The sequence below is a fragment of the Scophthalmus maximus genome, chromosome 10 (genome assembly GCF_022379125.1).
Source record: "Scophthalmus maximus strain ysfricsl-2021 chromosome 10, ASM2237912v1, whole genome shotgun sequence".
Lineage (NCBI taxonomy): Eukaryota > Metazoa > Chordata > Actinopteri > Pleuronectiformes > Scophthalmidae > Scophthalmus > Scophthalmus maximus.
The window spans coordinates 18,214,250-18,224,196 of NC_061524.1; the positions used below are offsets into that span (position 1 = coordinate 18,214,250).

At 40.3% G+C, this 9,947-nt stretch overlaps 1 protein-coding gene across 1 annotated transcript; it reads right to left on the minus strand.

The window, feature by feature from the left end:
* Window positions 1–226: 226 nt before the first annotated feature.
* LOC118284113 (indoleamine 2,3-dioxygenase 2-like) lies at window positions 227–9,593 on the minus strand. Its single transcript, XM_047335371.1, has 9 exons — window positions 9,212–9,593; window positions 5,271–5,366; window positions 5,067–5,186; window positions 4,789–4,907; window positions 4,435–4,537; window positions 4,144–4,261; window positions 3,983–4,034; window positions 3,585–3,733; window positions 227–3,420 (listed from the first exon to the last, which is right to left on the minus strand). Exons 3-9 carry the CDS (start codon window positions 5,184–5,186, stop codon window positions 3,041–3,043), a joined length of 1,041 nt encoding a protein of 346 aa, XP_047191327.1. The 5' UTR covers window positions 5,271–5,366; window positions 9,212–9,593; the 3' UTR covers window positions 227–3,040.
* Between the last annotated feature and the right edge of the window lie 354 nt (window positions 9,594–9,947).

Genomic DNA, 9,947 nt, shown 5'->3' on the forward strand with positions numbered 1-9,947 from the left:
TCACTCTTTTACTTGTGTGCTGTGTGCCAGCCTATAGACAGCCAAAGCTGCAGAGAACCATGACTGATAAACTGAACTGGGCAGAACTAAGTTTGAGGGAAGTCCTCTGTAAAGTAAGGAAAAGACCCTAGCCACGGAGGCTTAAACAAAGTGTCAAGGTAAAAGACCTATCATATATTTATAGGTTCTGTATAAAGCTTACCAAAATAGACAACTAAAATTATAATTGAATGAAAGCACACAGTTTAATGATTCAAGCCTTACAGGTCATTAGAAGTGATGTCCCAAACATAATAAGCCTTGCATAGATTGGCACGGCTGCCACTTTTTCACACAGAGCTGACCATTCTTTTTAAACCAAATGTGCGAACCAGCATGCCTTAACGTAGCGTCAAAAGGACACTTGAATCACACACACAGATTGCAAACACCGCAACATCTGCATAAAATCCAACTGTACACCCAACATAACCTTGGTATATACAATAAACAAAAATAAATAAAACAGGCAATAGGCTACTGTCCGAAATTCTAACTTTACATTAGATGATTACAATAGGAGACAACAGGGCTTGGTGTTGAACACTGCAATGATTTCATTGTAGTCCAATAATTCTGTCAGTTTTAGTTCAAAGGTCAGCAGGAACAAAGAGTTCAGTCTGTAAGTCATCATTGATGCCCTGATGCCGGTTTTTATCCGACTGACAGCTGAAAAGAGTCTCTCAACAGTGCAGCTTGATATGGGAATGATGACGAGGGCCTGTAGGAGACGATTCATTCTGGGGAATATTTCACAGGGTCATGCATCGAGCACCTCAACAAGTGTTGGAAATGGGATGTCCGCTGTGACTTTTCATTTCAGCTGCTGCACAAAAACTTTATGTTCTGCATCTTCCACAGCGATGGAAAAGTGTGTGCTGGCGGGCTGTATTAATGCCTTGTCACCGTCTCATAAACCCGTACATGTCCTCCTTAAAACGAGAGGTCAGTTCCATGATCTGCCTGTTTAAGATATCATTCCATATATGTTTTAGGTCTTGTCATTCACAGGTGTTGTTTTGCCCACGGTAGATGCAGTCTAAACATCTATCCTGATTGACAGGTCACTGTGAAGCCTAAAGCATCCCCTACTTTATGGTCTATTTCACTCTAAATGGGACAATAATTTACAAAATGAACATCATGCTAAATTGAAGAAGACTGAGACGATAGACTCATTAGGAAAATGTTTACTGAGCTAATAAATCAAGTGAGATGTAAAGGAAGGCTCAGAGCACTTCCGCATTGGCTTCACTTTTCAGTCCAGTAAGCCATGTCTGTCCACTTTTTTGGTCATAACACAATGTCCACTATGAAATTAAGACTCTGTAATGTGTATGTATACTGTCTATATCCAGCAGATAATTTGACAGAGTGCTGTGATTCATTCCAAAAGTGTTTCATCTTGTATCTTTGAATCCCCATCTGGACTGCATTTACGATGGTAAGCTAATGTTTGCTTCAAACAGCGCAGACTGAGGTCACGCGAGCAGACAAACTGTCTGGGTTTAAAATTCGACTTCATGTTAGCCACAATAAAAACAATAATACAGTTGCTCACACAAATTGAGCATAGCGTTAGTTAAGGCAGGCCATGAAGTCAAGCACTGCCACTATGCCAGCCCACATCAGTTGACTGCTCAGCTGATCCTCTTCTACGCATTCAATTGGCAAAGCTTATATTGTGCGCTCTATTTAAGCTGCTTTAACCTACTCTTCTTGCTTGCTGCATGCCACTTGCAACCCGCCTCTAACCCAGCACCTCTTTTTTATATGTGTCTGACTTAATCACTGTAATATGTTGTCATTGATGCCCGCTCTGTTCTGCACTGGGGATTTTTTGGCTGCTGCTATCCCTACCTCAAATTCCATGAAGGCTCATGGAATGATAGGGAAATGTGCTCTCCCTATCTCAGACTTTCCAAGTAGGCATGTGGAAGGGCAGGGTGGTCTCAGAACAGACCCAAAATATAACTATTTGCTAAAATTGAATTGAATGTATTTTGACTGTAGTGGTCCTGAAATGAAACAATATCCTCACCAAATAGTGTTCCTATGACATGTAGTAGCCTATTCCAGTTTATCATGATCTCGTAATTAGGTGATCTAGCAGCTGGTATAGGTTACCGGGTTACACAGCTGACTTTGGTACCAAAGGTTGGGGTTCAAAACTAAGCCATCACAGTTTTGGTCCTTAATGCTACCTGAGTCGATGATTGTAAGTTCCTTTTGACAAAAGTGTCAGCAAAATGAATGTAATGTAATCTTTTATCATGATTACGAGAGTCCAATGTCGTAGTTAAATGCAATGCGCTTCCATAACAAAAGGTTCCTTTCACATCAATGTCAATGAATTGGCAATTATTGTGTTACATTGTTAAATATTATGCAACATTTGATATTTCATGAGTTGAATTGTGTCTAATGGAATAACTCTTATTACAATAAAAATTAATTATTGTATGCAGGTCTTTATGTGCCCATGAACTGTTTTTGACATGAGCCACAGTAAGCTACTATACTACTGTGGACAAATTTGGACATTTAATATGGTACAGTTTTTACTCAGAAAGGGTGAATACTGTGAAATGCAGTAAACATTGCAGTAAAGAAACCTGGTGAAAAGATACAAAAAAAAGTGTTACTGTAAAAAAGTAGAACAAGACCTCGACTGTTCTAAGAAGGTGATGATGAAGATGAGGAGGAACCCAGTGTCATTAACCCTGCCTTACCAATCAAGAAAAACTGTAAATCCAGAGTGAAAACTAGTTCTTCTCTGGTTCAAAGTGTTGGACCACACCTACGAGGGTCATAGTTACTAAACAGCGAGTCAATCATTCACCAAGCACTACAATACAGTCGTGTGCATGACCCAGTAAGAACTTGAATTCTAATAACTACAATTTTGGGGATATTTATTGATGTAAACCTTTCATAAATAACCTCAAGACTGTAGTGTAAAAAGGTGTTGGATAATCTACATATGATCATATAAACAAAATTAAATTTCTGTATCTTTTGATACAGTTGACTTCTCTAAGATCAGTGCTTTTTGTGTCGCATTACGGGTACTCTTGAGGAAGACCATTAGGCTGGATCCACCAGTCCCTGCGTTGTTCAGCCCAGTGGTTCCCACGCCACTGAGCGGGCAGCCCATGGCTTGGGCCTTGTAACCCGGCACAATGATGTACTTGGTCACTATATTGAGGTGGTAGTTTCGTACATCCACCAGCGCTGAGACACAGGCATTGTAAGCCTGGCAGAGATCAGAGCTTGAGCAGGAAAAGATGAAGTCTCGCAGTGGTGGAAGAGCAGAGAGAGTTTCTATCAGCTGACGGTGAGCAGGAGGCATGTAATCCCTCATGCGTGTCAGGAAGGCCCCTAGATCAATGAGAAGAACAGAAAAGAGACATTAAAAAAAAGGAAAATAAGATACTTCCCTTTAAAAAAATGATGTCAGAGCAATTAACTGGCTGCACAAACAGAGTGATTCATTCATGAGAAGTATCTGACGGGGTCAAAGGTTGAGGGAAAGGAATCATTACCTGTCTCATCCTCATGCTGGATGCACAGCAGAGCATCAAAGCATTGAATGGCTGAACTCTGGGCTGCACTTCCGCCTGATAACAAAATTGGCTCATTGCTCACCCCTTCATACAACAGCCCCCTTGGATGCATTGGATTGTCTCGCCACCTAAAACAGTTCAAACCATATACATGCTGATTAAAACTGCTTGTTATAATATATGACACAAGCTATTAAATAGCTCATGCTTCCCTGCTACCTAGTTAAAAATACAGTGCAACAACAGGGAAAAGTGCAATAGAAGGGTAGAGGCAGGAGATTATTATGATACAGAGTGAGATGAATCTGCTCCAGATTTGATATCAAAAACATTAATAATTGCAGTGTGCGAGGCATTATCAGAATACAAAAACTTACCCTGAGAAAAAAATTCTCAATTTTCCATGAAATGCAGTTGGAACTACATGATCTAGAAAGAGCAAAAATTCAGTTATTTTATTACCTTGAATTCTATTGCCTTTAGATAAGACAGAACGTGTGATTGACTTCAGACTGGGTTTGGTTTAATTTCAACTCACTGTGAATGAGTTTGAAAGTTTCCTTCATCTTCTTCAAAGAATGAGTTACTTTGACGAGACCTTCCTTTATGCCCATGAGGTCAGAGTTTTTCATAGCATGCATCACCAGCATAGCCCCCTGGTAAGAGTTGGAAGTTCAAAACCCATCAACAAGCAACAAGGGCAAAGACACACACACATGCCCACACAAACACACAGTATATGGATGGGCCACACAGGAAATAGACTAATTTGATGTTGGTTGAGGAACACTGAAACGGAAGAGGAAGAATAACAGCAGTCAGTTCTTACCATTATGCCTGAACTAGCAGTCATCTCAACGAACAATGACACAATGACAAATCCCCTGCAACTCTCTCCACCGGGGAAGGAAAATATGGAATCCATGTTCCTACTTTTGAAAATACAATGAGCAGAGCTTCACCACCGTCATAAGCATCAGACTGTCATGTGAATGAATGACTTTTATTTTCCTACTACTCACCCAATTTCCATATTCCTGAATGAAAATGATGAAACTAGCATCAAAGGAGTCTACTAAAAAATTCTACATGACTGAAATATGTTATATGTTTCATGGCAAGGTTAAAGGGCCTTATACATGAAGTAAAGACATTAATAAGGCAACAAAAGAACATTACTCACCCTCTGGGGTCCCTTAATTTCCAGTTGGCTAACACTGAATCTGCATAGCTTAAGATGGGGGGAAGTCCAAGCTCACGAGATACCAGCCAGTAGGGCCAGGCCAAGGCTTTTGGGAGAATCTGTCAAAAAAAATAAAACAGCAGTTTCAATCCAGAGGTTTTTTAGCCATGCTAGTGGCATTTCTTAGTCTTGTGTTGTATGTCAAATTGCCAGTACAACTTTGATTTAAATAAATCTTTTTAAACCATCCTTCATTCCATTACTCCGCAGTGTTTTACCAGAGCACGTGCATATTGTCCTTCCTGCCATACATATCCCATGCTGATGAACCCCAGTGCTAAGTGAGCCAGCCTGAGCTCCCGATGATTGCTCAGGAGATGGGGAGTCAAAACCGGCATCTGGATTAGGACAGGTGGAACATATGTTCTGTTCATTATGGTTCCTGGTTCAAGAGCAAAAAACACCATCAAACTCAACCTCACCTTATGAACCAGGTCCCGTAGTTTTCGTGACTCTATCAGTTGTGTGAGATTATTTGCCAGGTCCAACCACACCCGATAATAGTCTGGAAGGTTTGTCTAGGTGATGATAAGAACAAAATGACTTGGTCACTGATTTTTCTTTTCTTTCTTTTTTTCACATGGGGTATTTTTATGAAGAATGTAATAAGTAACATCATCCGCTCATGTTTGCCACGGTGCCTGACCTGCATGACAGGGAATGACTGATGCTATCAATTAGAGAGAGAAAGTAATTTAAAAGAGGAGACAGAAGAAAGCTGAGAAAATTAGCCAGGTATATGGCTGCCCTGTTCACTGTATGAACAGGCGGTTGGGCGGTGCCCAATGCCAAGTTTAATTCTTGAACTAAAAAATCTTGTAATTGTATAAATGTATAAATTGCCAAATTCCAGAAGTATGAAGTAAGTTATTCATATCAAATGTCTCATAAGACATAAAAGAGTTTGTAAAACCAAATTGGGCAAGCTGAGTGTTCTGAATTCTTTAATGTTCAGTGCCGGACAGTGTGCAGGTCCTGTCATGTGAATGGCTCAATAAAAACCTGAAGAGACAGGCTTTCACCAAATCAATAACTGTCTATAACCTGACTCAAAAGCAAGCTTAAAGGGGCAGTAAGCAATGTTGGAGAAAGCTTGATCTCTCTTTGTTGTTGTTGTTGTGATTTTACTGCTCTGGCCTGGCTGCAATCAGTTATGGGAGATCAACTGGCTAACCACTTGGCTAAAAGACTTGTAGCAGCGCCACCCGCTAATATGTCCCACAGTATTGTTGGTGCAATCTGAGCCATTCGTTTTGTTTTCGATTTACTGAGCCAAGTCTGAGCACAACCGCTCAACAGCCCCGATTTTTTTTTTCACTGCACACACAGAACGAACAGCTGGCGGACCGCGAGGAAATATTAGCAGATTATTACAAAACGTGTTTTGCTTTAGAACCGCTTACTGCCCATTTAACTAGAATCGCTTTCAGTATGTGCATTCCTCCACCAAGGCCCAGGAGTCATCTTAAATTCAGTCAAGCGCCACTAAATTAAACACATTAATAGATATCAGTCCCCTAAATATATATTTATTCATCACTGTAGTGCACTGTCAAATTATTGATATTTATGTGTGAGTGTAATGAGTGTGTGAGAGAGTTTGACTGAGCAAATGTGATGTGAAGCAGAACTAACTGTAGCAGTACATCGACAGTAGTAGATGTACAGGGCAGGTTGTAGTCTGTCAATAACGCAGCAGCGTCTCCAGACAAAGCTTAAGTTCCTGTTGTTTACAAACTGTTACTTTCACTGTTCGAGAAAGTAAACTACTTTGGCCATGGAGAAAAGTACAATGCACGTCTCCCCTGCTTTGAACAACATATAATTACACATTTTGTTAGGCTCTGATAATCATGACCACAGATTATCTAAGAAATGGGGAAGAGAGGAGAGGTGGGCAGAAAGAGGAGGAGAGGAGAGACAGTAAGAGAGAAAAGAGGGAGGGGACAGTTGTACAACCGCCACTTAAATCTCTACCAGACTGATACGTATTGCTTGTTGCTATTATTAGTGATAATAATAATAATAATAATAATAATAATAATAATAATAATAATAATAATAATAATAACAACAACAATAATAATGACTGGTTTGGGTACTGCAGCTCTGGGGTCAGAGATACACTAGGAGAGAGAGAAAACACAAACAGGGTTAGTGACATGTAATGTAAACATATCGGGGGAGAGAGAAGTTGTATAACAGTTGCTTTAATCTCTACCAGAATGATCCTTATAATTACGGAGAAACTGACACTTATAAATGCAATGATGTTATTAATAATAATAATAGTGATAATTATAATAATAATGACGAACTTGGATCCTGCAGCTCCGGGGTCAGAGATACACTAGTAGAGAGAAAACAGAGTTATTGACATGTAATGTAAATACATGGGAGCAGAGAGAGAGAGGGGGAGAGAGATGCTCATGATTTAAGTTCCCCCAACAGTCTAGGCCTATAGCAGCATAATAAAGAAATGGTTTATTAAACACCTGAGCAGCTCTAACTATACGCTTTATCAAAGAGAAAGTTTTTAAATTTAACTTTAGATGTAGAGAGGGTATCTGCCTCCCTGACACAAACTGGGAGCTGGTTCCAGAGGAGAAGAGCCTGGTGGCTGAAGGCTCTGCCTCCCATTCTACTTTTACAGACTCTGGGAACCAAGAGTAGACCTGAGTTTACAGAGCGAAGTGATCTATTGAGATAATATGAAACTATGAGCTCTGTAAGATATGATGGAGCTTGATTATTAAAGGCTTTGTAGGTTAGGAGCAGGATTTTGAATTGTATTCTGAATTTTACAGGAAGCCAATGCAGAGATGCTAACACTGGAGAAATATGATCTCTTTTTCTAGTTCCTGTCAGAACTCTTGCTACTGCATTTTTGATTAACTGGAGACTTTTCACAGACTTATTGGGGCATCCTAGCAGTAATGAATTACAGTAGTCAAGTCTGGAAGTGACAAATGCATGGACTAGTTTTTCAGCATCCTTTTGAGAGAGGATGTTTCTAATGTTCTTGATATTGCGCAGGTGAAGGAAGGCTGTCCTAGAGACTTGTTTTATGTGTGAGTCAAAGGACATGTCCTGGTCAAAGGTAACTCCGAGGTTCCTCACAGTAGAGCTGGAGGCCAAGGTTATAGCATCCAAGTTATCTATATGATGAGAAAATCAGGGCCGATTAAAATTACCTCAGTTTTTTCTGAATTTAGGAGTAAAACATTATAAGTCACCCAGGCCCTTATGTCTTAAAGACAGTCCTGAAGTTTGTCTACCTGATTAGTTTCATCTGGCTTTATAGATAAATACAGCTGGGTATCATCAGCGTAGCAATGGAAATTGTAGTTGCTGTTTTCTCATAATATTGCCTAAAGGGCAGAGGAGAGCTTTAACTACTGCCATCTTAAAGGCCTTTGGTACATAGCCTGTTAATAGAGATAAACTATCTATTTGGTTTGCAACCTCTACTTCTTCTACTGTTCTATAACAGCCATGTTACGGTAGGCCTACGAAGCCTATAACACCATCTTTTGACAAAACTGGTCTAGTCTATTCGCTACTGTTACGGCCGGCGCCGACCCCTGCCTCCCATTTTGTATGCATAACCTTTTTGGCCTGTCAAGCAGGGTGCCCCTCCCACTTCTCGCCGGCGTCCTGGAGGATCCGAATTGGAGAGGCACCTGACACAGTCCACCAATAACCAAGGAGCAATTTGTGAAGGAGGCTACAAATCTCCCCACAGCTTGTCAGTCGGGGCGGCTGGGATTTCACTTGACCAGCACGCCACTGTGTCTCTCGATTTTGTGAAACTGTGAAAACGAGGCACTTTAAACTTGTCTGAGGACTGAGCCAGGTTTTGGTTAGCTATAGATCAGACCACTCACACCTGCAGAATCCCTTTGTTATCCTTCATTAGGTGCAAGAGTGCTGTTCCTGACTGTGTTTTGTTTGATAGTAACTAAGGGGTTTAGTTTCATTTTCTCTTTCTGTTAATGGTAACAGTTACTCACTGTTATGAGTCCTCCTTTTGTTGAAGTTGTTTGTTTGATTTGAACAGCACTCACATGCCTCACATCCGTTCCAGTTTGTCTCTTTTGTTCTGGTTTTGATAACAATCCCGTTTTCATACAAATAAATAACAAATTTACCAAATACACCTGGTTTTATGCTGCTTCCCTTTCCCCTACCGAGCCGGGTCGTAACAGCTATGAAACCAGTTGATGGAAACGCACGTAATCATTTTCCTTTTTGGGAACTTTCAAAAGTTTGCTCAAAATTCGTTTGACATTTTTAGGAACATTTGCTATTGTCACATCGCTAACACTGAATCCTACTTCGCTTTCTGGTTGAGTAGACTTACTTGACAAACATGGTGTGCTGGTGAATGGTGCTGATTCACGGTGCTGACTCACGGTGACACAAGTAAATCTTCAAACCATGCAAGATCTGGTTTTGATCAAATATTCTCTCTTTCTCCTTGAAGAAAGGCAAGAGTCCATCATGCTCTTTTTATAGGACTAGGCTCTTTCTGCGGTACTTGGATCACTGATAAATAAATAAAACACAATCACTTGGTTTGTCTCACCTCACATGATCTTTCCTTGAAAACACACTCAGTGGATAAAATAAAAGTCATTCATTGACAATCGCAGTTTTAGTTGTTACTGCGTAGATAATAATACGAAGGAGAATAGGATCTATGTGATGAGTTTTCAAGAAGAGATATAACAGCTAGCACACCATCTCAAGCACATGGTTTGAGGGAGATGATAAAACCATAATCTTGGGGACATAGTTTCCTTTTCATTACCTCAGGCAGCAGGTCCTCTGGTTGGTGATACATGCATACTTCTAAAAACAAGCTAATCAGGTTTGGACCAATGCAGCACTGCAATGACTGTAACAGTGGAAAAGTGATTTCATAGTTTAAGGTATAATTTGGATTTCATTTCACAAGACTGCACGAGTTACTGAACAGTGTTGACATAGTTTTTCTAAGCTGCCCTGCCTTGGAAAGAGACATGCATAATTCTATAAACAAGCTAGTCTGGTTTGGACCAGGTCTGTTTGTTTAGATAAGCTGTAACCTTTGGCAC

Coding starts and splice junctions, on each gene's coding strand:
- LOC118284113 (XM_047335371.1), bottom strand. CDS start 5,186: ATGCCGGTTTTGACTCCCCATCTCCTGAGCAATCATCGGGAGCTCAGG. Junction 4,538..4,788: donor AAATTAAGGGACCCCAGAGG/GTGAGTAATGTT, acceptor TATTTTCAAAAG/TAGGAACATGGATTCCATAT. Junction 4,262..4,434: donor CTGCTAGTTCAGGCATAATG/GTAAGAACTGAC, acceptor AACTCTTACCAG/GGGGCTATGCTGGTGATGCA.